This window comes from Melanotaenia boesemani, chromosome 4, assembly GCF_017639745.1.
Source record: "Melanotaenia boesemani isolate fMelBoe1 chromosome 4, fMelBoe1.pri, whole genome shotgun sequence".
NCBI classification, from domain to species: domain Eukaryota; kingdom Metazoa; phylum Chordata; class Actinopteri; order Atheriniformes; family Melanotaeniidae; genus Melanotaenia; species Melanotaenia boesemani.
Window position 1 is genome coordinate 2341639 of NC_055685.1, and position 18076 is coordinate 2359714.

The 18076-nt window shown below is 42.8% G+C and overlaps 1 protein-coding gene across 1 annotated transcript in view; it reads left to right on the plus strand.

Moving 5' to 3' along the window:
- LOC121638758 (slit homolog 1 protein-like) overlaps positions 1-18076 on the plus strand; it is a 133317-nt gene that overhangs the window by 78191 nt on the left and 37050 nt on the right. The window contains exons 18-22 of the mRNA XM_041983726.1: positions 6-149; positions 13206-13349; positions 13883-14049; positions 14140-14278; positions 17892-17960. Of these exons, the coding sequence (XP_041839660.1) occupies positions 6-149; positions 13206-13349; positions 13883-14049; positions 14140-14278; positions 17892-17960 (663 nt within the window). The remainder of the gene's footprint in view (positions 1-5; positions 150-13205; positions 13350-13882; positions 14050-14139; positions 14279-17891; positions 17961-18076) is intronic.

Genomic DNA, 18076 nt, shown 5'->3' on the forward strand with positions numbered 1-18076 from the left:
CCCAGAAACCTGAGCAACAACAAGATCTCAGAGATCGAGGACGGTGCGTTTGAGGGCGCCTCATCGGTGGCAGAGCTTCATCTCACAGCAAACCACCTGGATTCTGTCAGAGGGAGCATGTTCAGAGGCATGGAGGGCCTTCGCATGCTGTAAGTTTAACTGGCTGAACTTAATGTTTTAAAATCTGTATTCATAATTAAAGACTTACCCTGCAGCCGTTTACATTAACCCTTAAAACTCGGCTAGATCTCCAGCACCCCAGATAATTTCTATCATAATCAGGTTCTCAGGAACTGTGGTGTGATGGATATTTTACCCTTTAGATGATCTACATAAGTTTTCCAGGCATTAACATCTCATCCACTCTATCTGGTAAATCCACAATGATCCATGATAACAGCATTATTTATCACATTTCATCATAAAAACATCACCATCACTACTATGTTGCTAAGAGACCTCTATTTAGACCTGGACATGATGATGAAGCCACTTCCTGTAAAACTTTCTACCAATCAGAGAGCTTAGATTGACGGTAACGTCCAATCAGGAGCAGCCAAAGATCAACCAGTGAGCAGAAAGTTCTATGTGTGTGTGAAAAGAAGAAAAATAATGCTCCTCTATGGCTGGAATAAAGCCAGTTTTTTTTTTTCTCCTGAAAGCCAAGACTTGAGAGAATGATGTACAGATGAGAAAAGGTTTGGTCACTGTTGATCTGTGTGTTATTTTTACAAAGTTCTGTTAGTAATAAATTCTGCTTTCTTCTTCTGGTCGGCCTTTATGCTGCTATATCTATTCATACATTCATTTTACATCATTTTAGCCTCATAATCTGACAACTGAGAAACAGCATGTCTGATGCTGACTGGGATTAAAAGGGTTTCAGCTTCCGCATGAAGTTTTACATTAAAAAAATAAATAGAAGAAAGCCAGGTTTGGATTCTTAAGGGTTAATAAGTTTGTTTGCATTCAATCACATAAAAAGAGCAAATTAAATAGTTCTGGGATCCTCACTTGAAATCTGTGTGACAACATTACTTCACACGGTAAACACACATTTGTATTCAGTAATTCCTGAAGAACCTCATGACTGTGTTGGAAAGCATGTAAACTCAGCCTGGGAGCTGCAGTGGAAATTTATTCACAATTCCAGGTTTTCTGTGATGCTAACAAAATAAATCACGATGAATCACTTACAAACTTTTCCCTCTTTTAATGTCACCTTTAAACCAAAACAATTCAACTGAAAAACAAACAGTTGGTGGAAAAACCTAAAAAACAAACAAACAAAAAACAAAACAAAAACAACATAAACAACATACAGTTGGTTGCAGAAGTATGGACACCCTTTAACTAAAACTTTGTAGATTTAATCCCAGCATTCAGTTTTCCATCAGTCAAAGAGACTTTGATTAAGCCAGATAAAGTCGAGCTGTCCTCGGAGGATTTTCCTGACATTTCCTCACCCCTCCTTTACACTGGGTGCGTGTGCACCATGTTACGGCTGCACCACGGTTTTGTTCCGACCTCATGGCGCGGCAATTTTTACCGGGAACGTTTCAGGTTGGAGCGCTCCGTGAGTGCAGATCCAACTAACAGGGTCTGCAAGATCACAAAACCACAGGAGGAGTGGAGAAGCACAAAATTCTGTTGTCTATGGTGACAAAAGAAAAAAAAAAACAAAACACAACTTTTTACTTTTCTTCAGCTGCAACTGGAGCTTTGGTCAAGGTAGAGTTCTTTTTTTTTTTTTTTTTTCTTCACCTGTCTTGTCCAGCATCGTTGCAAACAGAATGATTGTCTGGCTGCCGTCTGGTGCCGGGCAATTTTACTCTATCAAGCAGGGATTTATACTACATGTATAAAGTCCCTCTTGATGATATGAAAAACTTTATTAAATCAAACTCTTAATGCTGGACTCGACCGGAGGGAACAGAGAGAGAGAGAGAGAAAAGAAGGGAGAGAGAAGAGGGAGGGGAGGGAGAGGGACAGAAAGGGTGTGGGGAGTGCAGGTGGGGACTTCAGACATCATACAAAAGACCATGTAATCCATACTACTTACAACATATATAGCTAAGATCATCCTAGCCAGTAGGTCATTACACAACTAGTTGATAATAGCAACAATAATAATAATCACAATAATAATAATAATGATAATAATAATAGTAATAATAATAATAAGAAGAAGAGTAATAATAATAATAATAATAACAGAAATAATAATAAAATTTTAAGAATAATTATAAGAATAGAGAGAAAAGGTATATTGAAGAAAAAAAAAAAAAAAAAAAAATATGATAATAGATATAAGTGAAACTGCTGTATTCAAGAACACGCGCAGAGAAACCTGTGTGGATGTGCTGGAGGACTCGGCTACACGGCGACGCAGAGACTGTGTCAACATACCGAATATACGGAGTGGAGACGTTCAGGAAGGAGTGACCATGCAGAGTGATCATGCAGATGCCACCTCACCTGAACAGAGGCCAGAGTCAGGCCAGCTGTCCCGAGACCCAGGCCACCAGCCCCCCCGTAGGTAACAGACCCCGACCGGTCCACAGAGACGACCACTCGCCCGCCCAGGAAGACAGCAGCAGGAGACCCCAGCAGGAGCCCCCCCGCGGACACAGGGCACCGGCCCCGGCAGGCCGAGGCCAGCAGTCCCCGACCCCCCCCGAGCACCGGCCGCCCGGGACAGACGGGGCAGAGGGCCCGGGCCCAGGAGCGCAGGGACACCCCCCACCCCCACAGGCCGAGGGCCAGCACGCCACCCGGGGGAACCCGGCCCGCCCAGACGGCCACCGCCAGAGGCCAGCCCCACACCCCAGTGCCCAGCCGCACACCCTGAGAACTAATCCTGCCCCCCCCCAGACCAACACACACACAAACAAACACACACACACACACTCTCCTTCCACTCCTCCATTCATCCTCCCACTCATACACCATCCATCCCTCACATACTCTTTCCTCCCGCACACACACACCATCCTTCCACCATCCATCCTCCCACACACACACCATCCTTCCACCATACATTCTCCCACACATACCCCATCCTCCCACACATACATCATCCTTCCACCATCCATCCTCCCACACATACACCATCCTCCCTCTCATACACCATACATCCACCTTCACATACCCCATCCTCCCACACACACACACACTATCCTTCCACTACCCATCCTCCCACACATACACCATTCTCCCACACATACACCATCCTCCCTCTTCTACACCATACATCCACCTTCATATACCCCATTCTCCCACACACACACACACTATCCTTCCACTACCCATCCTCCCACACATACACCATCCATCCTCCCACACACACACCATCCTTCCACCATCCATCCTCCCACACATACCCCATCCTCCCACACATACATCATCCTTCCACCATTCATCCTCCCACACATACCCCATCCTCCCACACACACACACACACTATCCTTCCACTACCCATCCTCACACCATTCTCCTACCCATACACCATCTTCCCTCACATACACCTTCCTCCCACACAAACACCATCCTTTCACCATCATCCTCCCGCCACCTTATGTCCCGGGGGGACAGCCTCAGCCAGGAGGCGAGGAGACATGAGCCAGGCCCCCACCCCCCCCACACCGCCCCAGCCCCCCACTCTCCACCCCCAAAACAGCCCCTTCCCCCCAGGGCCAGCAGCCAGAATCCCCCGGGACAGCCCGCCCACGCCCCGGGCCAATGCGACAGGCCACCCGGCCCGCCCCGCCCCCGGGCCATCCATGGAGACAGGGGCGCTTAAAGACCCCATCCCCCTTCCCTCCCCCACTAGTGAGGGAATATATTATGTGCTGTTTGCAATTAAAAGAGTTAAAATTGGGGGGCAGTAACTGCATTGAGGAGGGGGTGGGGCCACCTGAGCAGTCCCACCCACCTGACCTCGCATGTTCCGCCCCCCAAAACGTGTTTGTATGTTGCAAATGTTATTTGTGCTCAGTGACTAAGTGAAATTAAAAGCTGGGAGGCATGCTGCCGCTTGGCGAAGCAATGGGGCCACTATGATGACCCCCCTGCCCCGCCCAGCGCAACAAGCACACCTCCCACAGCCCTACCTGTGTATGTAGTGAAGAGTGGGGGAGGGGAGGGGTCAGGAGATGTAGGTCCAGAGGGGAGTAAACCTCCCCCCTGGAAGACGACCCGCCAGCGGCTCAGGGCGCCCCCGTCCTCCGCCGGCCCCGAAGGGCATCACAGGCCCGGAGCAGCCACCCAACCCAGGCATGCCACGAACCCCCCCAGGGGCCAGCCACCAGCCCAAGGGGCCACTTTCCTCTTTCTGAGTGGGAGGGGGGCGAGGCGAAGGAAGGGAACCCCAGGCCCACGCCCCCGACACCCGGCCAGGGCGCCCCCCAGAGGACACGTCCTAACCCCTGCAAACACACACACCCCTTTTTTTTTTGTTTTCCTCCAGCCACTCACACACCCTCTCACACACCTCTATACACAAACACCTCAAAACGTGCACATACCTCCACACACACACCTCAGGCACATACCTATAAACACACACACCGGTGCCTCCATACACACACATGGAAACTTTCATACACACACACTCTCATACCCCTCCATACACATACACCACTACACACACATTCACATACATACCTGCATATACACACAAACACCTCCATACATACTCACGCCTCCACCCACACCTTCACTCCTCCACACACACATCGACCTCCACATGCACACACTCACATATACACACCTTCACATACACACACATACATCCCACATAGACCTCCACACATACACCCGCACACCCCTCATACACACACACATAGACGCACACACCCAGACCTTCATACACACCTACACACACGTACAGCACACACATTCCTCTACACCCACCCACACACAAACATACCTACAGACACACACACACACACCCACCTATATATACACACACCCCCACCCAGGTTCTGGGGCTGCGACCAAACACCAGGGCACGGACCAACCAGCCCCCGGCACGGCACATCCGGACAGGCCCAGCCCCCCCCAGCAGCGGCAGACCCCCCACCCCCAGGAGCGGGGGGAGACCCGACGCCCCAGAGCCCGGGGCCCCCACCCGGCCCACCCCGGGCCCGACTGGCCACCCGGCCAGGGGCCGACGGACACCGACCCAGGCACCCCGGCAGCCACCCCCCACCACCACGAGGCAGCCCCACCCCGGGGCCCACCCAATGCCGCCCGCCCAGATCGGAACCCCCAGCCGACCCAACAGTGGAGCAGCCGAGATCCCCACCCAGGAGACAACCGGAGACCCGAAGCCACCAGGGACCCCCCACCCACATCCACCGTCATCCCAGCGAAGCCGCAATCCTCCACCTACATTAAGTGATGTAGCCAGTCACAGGGGACCAGAGGGAATGAAAGTCATCTGATTGGTTCCTGGAGGAGACAGACATTGTCTCAATGCTGATGTGATCTAACAGGAGATTTCTAAACTGCTGGATAGACAAATTATTCTTATCTTTCCAGTTCACAAGAATAGTTTTCTTTGCGATGCATAAGACTGCGAGGACCAAGTTTATGGAGTGTATTTCTATGTTGGTGTCACCCAGGTCGCCCAGTAGGCAAAGTGTGGGGTTTGCAGAAAAACTGGTTTTAAACCATTTTGAGAGATCTTCACACACCTTAATCCAGAACCTTTGGACAGGTGTGCAGGACCACAGCGCATGGATGTAGCTATCAGAAGTGTTCTCAGAGCAGTGTGGGCAGATATCTGATGGTGAAAGGCCCATCCTGAACATCCTGTGTCCTGTATAATGAGTTCTATGGAGAATTTTGAATTGTATTAGTTGTATATTTGAATTCTGAGTCATTTTAAACGTCTTTAAACATATTTGTGACCATCTTTTCTGATCCAAGTTATTAGATAAATCATCTTCCCATTTTGAAGTTGGGAGAGATATCCTGTCTTCTAGCTTTGCAAGTAATCTATATATTTTTGATAATAATTTTGGAGTATTAAGATTCAAGAATTCTGCTATTCTGACAGGAAGCTGCAAGTCTAACTGTACAGGGGTATACTTCTTATATATAATTGATTTTAGTTGGTGGTACTCTAAGAATTTATTACTGATGATTCCATACTGTGAGATTATTGTGCTGAAAGATACCAAGTTTCCATTTTCTATTATCTGTCCTAACTGTTGTATTCCTTTAGTCTTCCATTGAGTGAAGTTTATCATCTTTTTGTTCTGCAGGATGTCAGGGTTGTTCCAGATGGGTGTAAGTCTACATGGAAAGAGGGAAGATCTGGTTATCTTACAGAATTCCCACCAAGCCATTAAGGAAAAACGGATGTTAAGGCTTTTAAAGCACTTATATGGTTTAATGGTTGAGCTGATGAACGGCAGGTCAGAGATGACTAAGTCCTCACACAAAGCCTGCTCCACATCTAGCCACGGCTCATCCAGATAACTGGGTTTGAGCCACTTGGAGATGTACTGCAGTCTGTTAGCTATAAAGTAGTGATTAAAGTTTGGTAGGTCCAGTCCTCCTCTATCTTTAGTCTGCTGTAAGGTTTTAAGACTGATATGTGACGGCTTGTTTTTCCAAAGAAACTTGGATATGAAAGAGTCCAGAGATTTAAACCAACTGGTGGAGGGTTTAGTGGTTATCATTGAAAATAAGTAATTAACTTTAGGTAGGATCATCATCTTAATGGTGGCAACTCTCCCCATTAGTGAGATGGGTAAGCGCCTCCACCGTAAGAGATCATCTTCTATTGTTTTTAGTAGCTGAACATAGTTTAATTTTGTTAAATCTGATAATCTGGGGGAAATATTTATACCTAAATATCTAATGTTTCCTGTCTGTATTTTGATATTAGGGATGTTTTGTAGGTCACAGTTGATGGACATGGCTGTAGTCTTAGCCCAGTTAATGGAATAATCAGATATTGATGAGAACTTATTAATAACTGTGATTGTCTCAGAGAGTGATGTTTGTGAGTTCTGAAGGAAGAGTAATACATCATCTGCATAAAGACTTATTTTATGTTCTATATTTTTGCCCTGGATTCCTTTAATTTCTATATTTTGTCTAATAGCAGCTGCTAACGGCTCTATGAAAATGGCAAAAAGTGAGGGGGAGAGTGGGCAGCCCTGTCTGGTGCCTCTCTGTAAGCGGAAGCTTGGAGAAGTTTGATCGTTGGTTTTCACACATGCATTTGGGTTATTATATAATATTTTAATCCTCTCTATGAAAGAAGGTCCAAACCCAAATTTGTCTAGTGTTGCAAATAGAAACTTCCAGTTTACCCTGTCGAAGGCTTTTTCTGCATCTAGAGAAATGATTGTGGATTCTAGATTATGTGAAGTAGAGTAATCTATGAGGTTAATTAGTCTACGCATGTTAGTAGATGAATGTCGACCTTTTATAAAACCTGTCTGGTCCGGATGTATTATAAGAGGGGTTATTTTTTCTATCCTTCTGGCAAGAGCTTTACTAATTATTTTCAGGTCTACATTTATTAAAGATATGGGACGGTAACTGGATGGAAGTGTGGGGTCTTTGCCTGGTTTTAGCAATAGTGTTATATTAGCTAAGTTCATATTTTGCGGTATTTTTTGTTTTTCCTGTATTTCTAACAACATATTATAAAATGTAGGAGCTAGCGTTGTCCAGAATTCCTTGTAAAATTCTGCTGAGTAACCATCTGGACCCGGGGCTTTATTGTTGGGCATATGTTGGAGAGCTTCGTGGAGTTCATCTACAGTAATAGGTGCATCTAAATTTATTTTATTTTCATTTTTTAGTTTTGGTAGATTAATGTTGTTTAAAAATTGTTCAATATGTTCATCTGTTGGATTAATCTGTGATTCATATAATGTTTTATAGAAGCTTCTAAACGTGTCATTTATCTTGTCTGAGTCATGGCTGATGTTTCCGTCTTGATCTTTAACAGAGGAGATTGTTGTTTTCTCCTTGTTTGTTTTTAGTTGATTTGCTAAAAACTTTCCAGATTTGTTACTATGTTCAAAGTTCTCCAAGCGAAGTCTTTGCACTAAAAATTGTGTTTTTTTATCTATAATTTCTTTAAGCTGCAATTTAGTTTTCCTTATATTATTCATTGTGTGCTCTTCAGGGGAAATGCGGTAAGCTTCCTCCAATGATTTAATCCTGAGTTCTAATTCTAAAACTCTTGCTGTTTCCTTCTTCTTCTTATGTGAGGAGAAGGAAATTATTTTCCCTCGCATTACTGCTTTTCCTGCTTCCCAAAGGAGACACGCTGAAGTTTCAGGCATGTCATTTTTTTCTATATAAATTGACCATTCTTTTTTAAAATAATCAATAAACTCAGGATCTTTCAATAAAGAGGTGTTAAATCTCCAGCTTTGACCAATCGGTTTATTATTTTTGTTTCTCAGAGTGAATGAAACTGGTGCGTGATCGCTGATGCTGATTGGATGTATCTGAGTCTCTGAAATGTCGCCCATTAGTGAGTTACTATTTAAAATATAATCTATTCTAGAGAAGGAGTGGTGAACTGAAGAGAAGAAGGTGTATTCTCTTAGTTTAGGATGGTGAGAGCGCCAAGCATCGCAAAGACCAAAATCCTTCATGTACTGTTTGATAGTTTCTGACGACTGCCAGACTCGATGACTACCTGATGTGCTGCAGCGATCTTGTTCAGTCAAGACTACATTAAAATCACCAGCTAACACTATTCTGTTATCTGAATAATTCTGGAGTGTAGCAAACAGGGAGTGGAAAAAGGAGGGATCATCTACATTGGGACCGTACACATTGGTAATACATAATTTGATATTGCAAATAGATAATAAAGTTATCAGAAATCTGCCTTCCGGATCCACTACTGTGCTATCTATGTCAAAATTTAGTCTCTTATTAATAAGAGTAGCTACTCCTCTCTGCCTAGAATTGTAACAGGCTGAATAAACATGAGGAAACTGAGCTGTTTTAAGAAGATCTATGGTTGAGTTTGTTAGATGAGTCTCTTGTAGTAAGACAATGTCGGCCTGCAGCTCCTGTAATTTATTAAAGATCTTCTCCCTGGAACCGGCTCCATGTACATTCCAACAGACGATTTTTAACATGGTTATTGTGAACGGTTTAATGCTTCATGCATGTTACTGGCTAGTGTGTCTTTGTGCGCCCCTCTGCGTGTTCGCATGCAGCCTGACTGCGCGTGTTTATCCGTGTGTTAAATATCCGTATATGTACCTTAATGCGTGTTCTCTCATACATAAAACGCGAGTATTTATATGTATCATGTATGGTGCGGCTGTGCGTCCTGACGGTGTTCGACCGGCTGCGTGCGCTGCTGATATTACGAGCTGGATTACAATTAACAGTGAAGGCGTGAAATAGAAAGAGAGTGAAAAGTGAGAGTGGTTGTGTGTAAGAGAAAAACAAAACATAAAAAAAATACATCGATCTAGGTGTAGAGGCTGTGGTGAGGACGAGCGGTGTGTTCTACTGTCAGTGATCTATAATGGCGAGTTAAGAGTGATCATTGTGAGAGATTGACTTACAGCACCTGGGATCAGAAGAGCCACGGCGTGATGTTGGGGTCCCGGTAAAGCTGGCCCTCAATAAATAATTTGTCCACTGCGATGACTGCTCGGGATCCTTCCGTGATGAATTTTCGTCTAATCGGGAAAAGGATTCTTCTCCGGTCAAGAATTTCCTTTGGAAACTGGTCGTTTACTCCAAAGTTGGTTCCCCTTCGTTCTCGGCCCTGGCGTTTAACTCTTTCCTTTTGCTTAAAATCCCCGAACTTTGCAACAATAGGCCGCGGTCTTCGGGCTCCGGGCTTCTTCCCTCCCAGACGATGGACTCGGTGAAACTGTATATCATTTGTAACTTCTGCAGGAAGTTTAAGTTTGGTGGATATAAAGCTTCTTACAGTGGCTTCAGGGTCCTCATCCGTCTGTTCTGGGATTCCCATAAACACCAGATTGTCCCGCATACTCCTGGCCTGTAGGTCTATTACCGTTTCTTTTATTTTTCTATTTTCTACTGTGAGTCGGGTCACTCCCTCCGTGAGGGATTTCACCGACTCCCTAAGGTTGACGTTCTCTGTCGCTAGCGCCTCCACCTGCTTCTGGCTAAACTCCAGTGATTCTCGGACGGCCTGGAATTCTCGGTGGAGAATCTCCAACAAGCTCAGATGGGCGTCCAAGCTGGAGAGCTTGTTATCTATTGATATTAATACATCCGTTGAGTCTTTGCTCGGAGGAGAGATGGATCCAGGTGATTCCTCATCGCGCTGTCGCTTCGCCGCTGAAGAGGTGGACGGAGTCGAAGTTTTGTTTGACTTCCCCATAACTATTAATTCGTAGCACTGATCTATGTAACTGGTCAGGCTAGCCAAATCCTCCCCGCTGTGCTCCAGAGTATCTCTTAATAAGTTCCCTTTTCCTTCTTTAGAAAAAACAATGTTTTTACAGGGTTAGTGAATTGGCGATGGTACAGAATTGAATAAATGAATTTGTTATTTAGCGCCTTGTCTCAGTCTGCCGTCTCTCACTCACCAGTGTCACTTACCTCATGACGTCACTTACCTGCGACACCTGCCATTACACTACCTACCTGTCAAGGTAGAGTTCTGAGCAGGTCCAGATACCAGATTCAGTTCTGGTCCAAGTGAATCGGGTATTTCAGATGTCTGTTAGAAAGCTGAAAAGGATTTTCACTCATCACAATGATGACCCCAAACAGAAACCCAGATCGGTTGAAGGTTAAAACTCCTGGAACAGCCCAGCCGGAACCCAGAACCTGAATCCATCAGAAAATCTGTGGGGTGACCTGAAGTGGCCTGAGAACAAGATGTCCTCACTAACAGATCTGGAGCCAGTTTGAGAGGAAGTCAGCATCTCCATGATGATCAGCTCCGACCCACGAAGACCAAATGATGGCATTCAATCTGCAAACTATTAGTTTAAGGGTGCCCATACTTATACAACCAGCTTATTTTATTTTGTTTTTTTGATAGTTTCCCCCTAACAGATCAGCTTGTTTCTCAGTTGATTTGTTGAGGTTATTAAAGATCTCAAAGGTGGGAAAAGTTTGGAAATCAGTTATTGTGGTTTCATTTGTTTTTAGCATCACAAGAACCTGGAAGATTAACAGGGGTGTGAATACTTTTTATATCCACTGTAATACCAATGTATTACAGTTTTATTCTCAGGTTCATTTTTATCATTTACGGTCTCATCATTGTTGATGTCCTGAAGCTTTTTAAACACACCACAGACTGAAACACTAACGTGTCCTGATGTGCATCACATCAGCTCCATAAAGCCTGGACTCCATTGCATCTCCACCTCTCTCTCTTTTGTTTTTATAGGTTGGCGTTAAATTGGTGATATTTAACAGATTTTTAGTTAGCTCATTGTTTCTTTTCATCATAGCAGGTTCTGTTGTTGCCCTAGTTTGTACTCATTGGTGCAGCATGTAAAAAATAAATAGAAACTCAGAATATCAACTCCAGTGACCCTCTTAATGTGAGGCAAAGCAAATGTCAAACAGAAAATACATTTTTTAATCGGAAACTTGGGTAAGATTCATCAGTAGTAATTTTCTAAATGTATATAAACATAAATGTTTGTTCTAATAAAACTTTGGACAATGTCCTGGCAGAGCGTCATTTCTTTAGCTGACGTTTCGAACTGCTAATGATCAGTTTTGTTTAGCGTAAATCCTCCTGAACTTTTGAAACTCCACTGAACGCAGCATCATGTGAGTGGAGGTGTTAATGAGAATCTGGAGCTGGTGCTGTTATGCAACCATACTCTGCAGATCTGATCACTGCTTCACACATTTTCAAATCCAGACGGCCACAAAACAAACAACGGTGTTAAGTTAGTTTGTCAGGTCTAATTATTGGCCTATTTCAAATCATCATTTGTTGGTAAATTATAAGAAAAAGCTGTAGAAAGTCAGTTCAAATCTTTATTATGTAAATTACAAATATTTGGTCCTTTACAGCCTGGCTTTCAAAAAAAGCTCTCCACTGAGACCCCTCTTTCGATGGTCTGTAATGTAGGGATGTGAATCCTCACTACTGAGGCCGATTTGATACGCATCTCGATACGCTCCCAGCGATACGATACATTATCGATACAGTGTGTCTTCAGAGGTACGTTGAACATCTTCATCTGTTGTCTCGCTTTCCTCCATGTTTGCATTCAAGGCGCCTAGAAAACACAAGGTGCAGAGGAGATAAACTATATGCAATAATCTATGTAACCATGGGTTTTACCAATGCAGACACACTAAGAAAGATACATTGCACATTTAGTCGGCAGCTGTATCTGATGCACAAAGAAGCTACCGGTGCAGTTGCATCACAAACATTGCTCTCGAACCACCGATTCAAATCAGAGAATCTCTAAATCCCTACTATAATTATCCTTAAATGGCTTTAATTGTTGTACAATCATTTTACTTGATCTCTGCGCAGTGTTTGATACCACTGATCTTACTTTATAAGCTTAATGTTTCATTAGACTGCTTTTCTTTTACTTATCTGACAGGATTTTTCTATACTGAACAAATTCCCCTCTCAAATTTCCTTCCCTAACCTGTTGGGTTCCACATGGATCAGTCCTGGGCCCATTATTATTTATTATTCAGTATTAAGGGGAGACATAATATGTAATGAAATAAAATTAAAAATGAAAATTAAATGAAAAGTACTTTTTTTTTTATCCCAAAGGGAAATCGCAGTAGTGTAAGTAAGTAATAAGTCATAAATAATAAATAAAGTTTATTCATGGAGCCATTTTCACAGTCACAAAAGTGCTGTACACAAAACGTTAAGTACCAAAACGATGCTACACAAATGCTAGACTTAGTAGTTGGACAAAAAGAAGCAAAATCCTGACTGATTTTAGTTTAAAGTATAGAATGAACTATAATCAATGTTCTCAGTCATTGCTAGAAAGCCAATTACTAATCTGGGTTAACAGTGGACTAAGGTGGCATGTCCAGCTGATAAAGCATACACAGCTGAATCTCATTGAAAATAATAAAATGTTATCCATATTCCTCTGAAATTAACTGGAAATGGAACTGCTCATTAAATAGACTATTAAATTTGTTGGTTGAAAATATCACTTTAGGGAAAAATTTGTTTTAGAATTATCAGTACTTTCTCTTTACAGGATGCTGAGGAACAACCGGATCAGCTGCATCCATAACGGCAGCTTCACAGGACTGACCAACGTCCGGCTGCTGTCCCTGTATGACAACCAGCTGAGCACCATCCTGCCCGGAGCCTTTGACACCCTGCCCAACCTCTCTACGCTGTGAGACACAAACACAGAGTAGAGCAAGGATGTCAAACCACTCATTATAGTTCTGGGGCCTCATACAGCATTACCTTACGTGCATTACAACTTACAAAATCACCAAACATTTAATCCCAGGTATCTGGAACTGAAAAGCCAGTGTTTCACATTATGATTAGAGTAACTTTTCAGGGAGCTAGAAGTCATTTTAAATGTATGCGTGTACATTTCCATATCTATGATGTAATCCTGACCACCTAAACTGATTCACCTTAGAAATTATCCACCTGTCTTGTAAATGTTTTTTATTTAAACGTAAAAAAATCGAACCTCACGTAGACAAATTAGGGATTACAGTTACTGTAATTAAAAAATTGTAGATAATGTTATGTCATTTTCAAATTTACCAAATTCACCCAGTGGGCCATCCAGATTGGACCCTCTGTAGGCTGGTTTTGACCCCCAGCCATCCATTTGACACCTCTAGAGAAGAGAATGTCTAATGCTTCTTCCACTCTGTCCTCTTACCATCCATCTCTACTGTTAATCAGAAACCTTCTGGCCAATCCCTTTAACTGTGACTGCCACCTGTCCTGGTTTGGGACATGGCTTAGAAGCCGGCGAATTGTGACAGGTAATCCACGCTGCAAGGGCCCTGCCTTCCTCCGAGAGATCCCCCTGCAGGATGTAGCTGTTCCAGACTTCCGTTGCGAAGATGGTACGAATGCACATGTAATGTTGTGCCCTAAATCTGTGCACAGACACAAGAATCCAACCAAAGTAAAAATCTGCTAACCTGTCTGTCCAGGCTCTGTACTGCAGGACAGCAGCTGTGCTCTGGGACCTCAGTGTCCCAGTCAGTGCACCTGTATGGATACAGTGGTCCGCTGCAGCAACAAACACCTGCAGGCACTTCCCAGAGGACTGCCCCGCAACGTCACTGAACTGTGAGTCTGAAACCTTTTACTTCTAATGTCAATTAAGTGCTCTAGTGCAGTGTTTCTCAATTCTGGTAGCACTGCCCTGCATGTTTAAGATGCTTTCATACCTTAAACCAACGGCTGCAATGAATGACTAACAGGATTGCAAAGAACTGGATGAGGAGCTCCATTAATCTGACTCAGGTGAGGTGGAATGGGAAAACATTTAAAACAGGGGTGCCCAAGTCCAGTCCTCGACTGTCTACTATCTCTACTATCTACTATCCTGCAATTTTCAGATGCATCCCTTCTACAACACACCTGGATCAAATGAATGGCTCGTCACCAGGCCTCTAAAGAGCTGAATCACATGCGGATGAGGGAATTCAGCCATTTGATTTAGGTGTGTTGGAGAAAGGTTGCATCTAACAACTGCAGGAAAATAGATCTTGAGGACCGGACCTCCTGAACTTTTGAAACTCCACTGAACGCAGCATCATGTTTTGAGTGGAGGTGTGAATGAGAATCTAAAATAAAATTTCATAGAATTTGTATTTATTATTACTTTGGTCAGATTCAAGTTATTTCTGTGACTGTTGTGAGTTTTTCTTTCATTAACCGAAGGGTACCAACAATTTTGTCCAAGTGAGTATTTCATGAAGAAATGTGTGGAAGACTCATTCTAATGTGATAAATGTATAATTTATGGCAGTCTCAATGTGATTTCATTAGGGTAGATTGTGTGAAAGTCTCATTGTGATGTCATCAGGAAAGAATTTATCCATCTCATGGTGAGGACATAAGGATAAAATGTATGGCAGTCTCATATTCTCATAATCATTACAGTCTCATAAAAGTCACGAGGGTAGAATATGTGACAGTCTGATTGTAATGTCGTAATGGTAGATTGTGTGTTGGTCTGATTGTGGTGTCATAAGGTTAGAATGACTTACTGTGATGTCAAAAAAGTAGAATGTGTTGCAGCTTTAATGTAATGTTGTAAGGATAGACTGTGTCTCACTCTCATTGTCATTTGTAATGGTGTCTCCCTGAGGACCCGGAAATTCAGCCACACACACAGTGATAGATTCCAAGAAAGTAATTTATTCAGTCCAGGTAATGGAGGAGATGAGCAGGGTTTGGTCCAGTAGGAAGCGGTGGCGCCTTCCTCAGGTAAAGCAGGGAATAATATCCTGAACGGACTCCAGAAACAGTCAGGATGATCCACAATCCAAACAAGCAGAGATTTAAGAAGCCAAGAGTCATAAACAGGGGTAGGAGGCAGACTACTTAGCTGGGGCAGGCAAATATCCGTGGTCGTTCCAAAACAGGTCAAAATCTAGGAGAGCACAAGGCAGGAGCAGTCCGACAGGGGATGAGGCAAGAGAAGTCCAAGGGCCGTAACTGGTTCAAACACAGGAATCAGGCAACAAGAGTAAACGCTGGACATCAACAAGGGAAAACAATGCTGACCATCTGGCAGGGAAGCAAGGACTGGAGTGAGCTTAAGTAGGGAGGAGAGCAGGTGAAGAGAGTGAGTAATCAGGGCTGCACCAGGTGGAGCAGATGAGTGTGATGAGGAGCTGCAGGCTCAGCAGAGCAGCAACCATGACAGTCATTACATAAAGGTAGAATGCTTGTCAGTCCCTTTATAGTGTTATAAGGGTAGAATGTACATGTTGAGGCAAAAAGTTACTCTGTCAAGGATGACAGGAGTCTGTTCTGAAGTGAAAAGTGATTACAAGTTTATTGAACACAGGATTAAATTGTTTTTATTTATCAGTTTTATTGTGAAGGCATATGGTTAGAATGTGTGGGAGTCTCATTGTGATGTCATAAGATTCAAAAATGTGTCTGTCTGATTGTGACCTCAGAAGTTTAGAATGTGTGGAAGAGTCATTGCGATGCCATAACTTTATGTGTGGCAGTATCAGTGACATGTCATAAGGGTAGAATGTTTGCCAGTCTCATTGTGATATCATACGGTTTAAATGTACTCAATTCTCATTGTGATGCCATCAGGGAATAATTTATCTGTCTCATTGTGAGGCCATAGGGATAAAATGTGGGAGTCTCATTGTGATGTCATAAGAATAAACTGTGTGACAATATCATTGTGATGTTATAAAGTTAGACATTTTGCTAGTCTCATTGTGATGTCATAAGGGTACAATGTGTGGCAGTCACAATGTGATATAAGGCATTAATGTGAATTCCAATCTTTTTGTGATATCACATGGTTAGAATGTGTGGGAGTCTCATTGTGATGTCATAAGTTTTAAATATGTGGAAGCTTAGTTTAATTAGGGAAAAATGTATTGATCTCATTGTGAGGCCATAGGGATAAACTGTGTCAGTCTCAAAATGATATATGGGTACAATGTGTATCATTTTCTGTATATATCCTGGACAAGCCCCCAATTCATGTTACGCCCTGTCAAGGGTCTACGAGCGCTACACAAAAGGATTTCCCATCCTAGCCCTCAAATCAGGACCAAACAATTTTCAGATAAACATAAATTTATTTACAATAAGCCAATCAATAAATTAGCCTGTAAAGCAAGGTTGTCAGGGTGAACCAAAGCCAAAACAACAAACAAAACCAACTAGCCCAACCAAGTATGTCAACTAAATGTCATGTCAACTAAACCCTACATGAAAGAAAACCAAACACATTTACTAACCCTAACTTCCTACCACATAAATAGGAGAAAAAAGAAAGAAATAAATAAAAAGAAAAATGGCTGTTCACCCCTACAGCTACAGCTTTTAAAAGTGGAAAATCTATTTACAACAAAGACATACTACACAGAGTACCATGTGGGAATCAACAGCTTGTGTTACAGAGAATAAACCTTTTTGAGGACCGAGTGGGCTGATTGGTGCTGTCACCAGAACACTCGCTTTTTTCAAGGTAGCATGTGATTGCAGGGACAAATCTGTAGATGGCTGGTGTTCAGCAGAAGCCAGTCAGTGGATGACGCATGCCTTGGGACAGCCAACCACACTTGGACTTGTAGCCACTCTGAAAGACCATATACAGACGTGGACAAAATTGTTGGTACCTTTTGGTTAATGAAAGAAAAACTCACAATGGTCACAGAAATAACTTGAATCTGACAAAAGTAATAATAAAAAGTGTATTAAATTTAACCAGTGAAAGTCAGACATTGCTTTTCAACCATGCTTTAACAGAATTATTTAAAAAAATAAACTCATGAATTAGAATGTGTGAGGTTCATTATTTGATAAAGATAGTCCTGACAGTTTGACAGTTTCAGCACTTTATTATTGTACATTGGGTATTATACTGCTCATTGCACTTATACATGTTTGACCAAGCTTGTGAAGGTTATTTAAGGTTGTTATAGTTTATTTAAAATAACTGTACTGATGTACAGTTGTTAAGTAAGTAATTCAGTATATCTATATCTGTTTGTTTTTAAAAATTAGGGAAAGAAATTTTTAAGTCAAATCACAAAAGAAAAATAAATGGATGTGAAGGAAAAATTTCTTTCCGTTTTATTCATTTTGAAGGAAGCACATTGAGAATGTGAGTTTGCAGACACATTAATGGTTTGCTCCTTTAGAAATCATGACTTTAGCACAGATATTAAACACGTCTGTCTTCTCCCCTCAGTTATCTGGATGGAAACCAGTTCACCAGTGTTCCCAAGGACTTAGCCACCTTCAAATATCTGCAGCTTGTGTAAGACTCCTGGTCACACATCTGCAGACACACACACACACACACACACATTGAAATCTATCTTAGATCACAACTTTCTTCTCTTTTACTCTCTGAAAAGATGAAGTTATTATTCA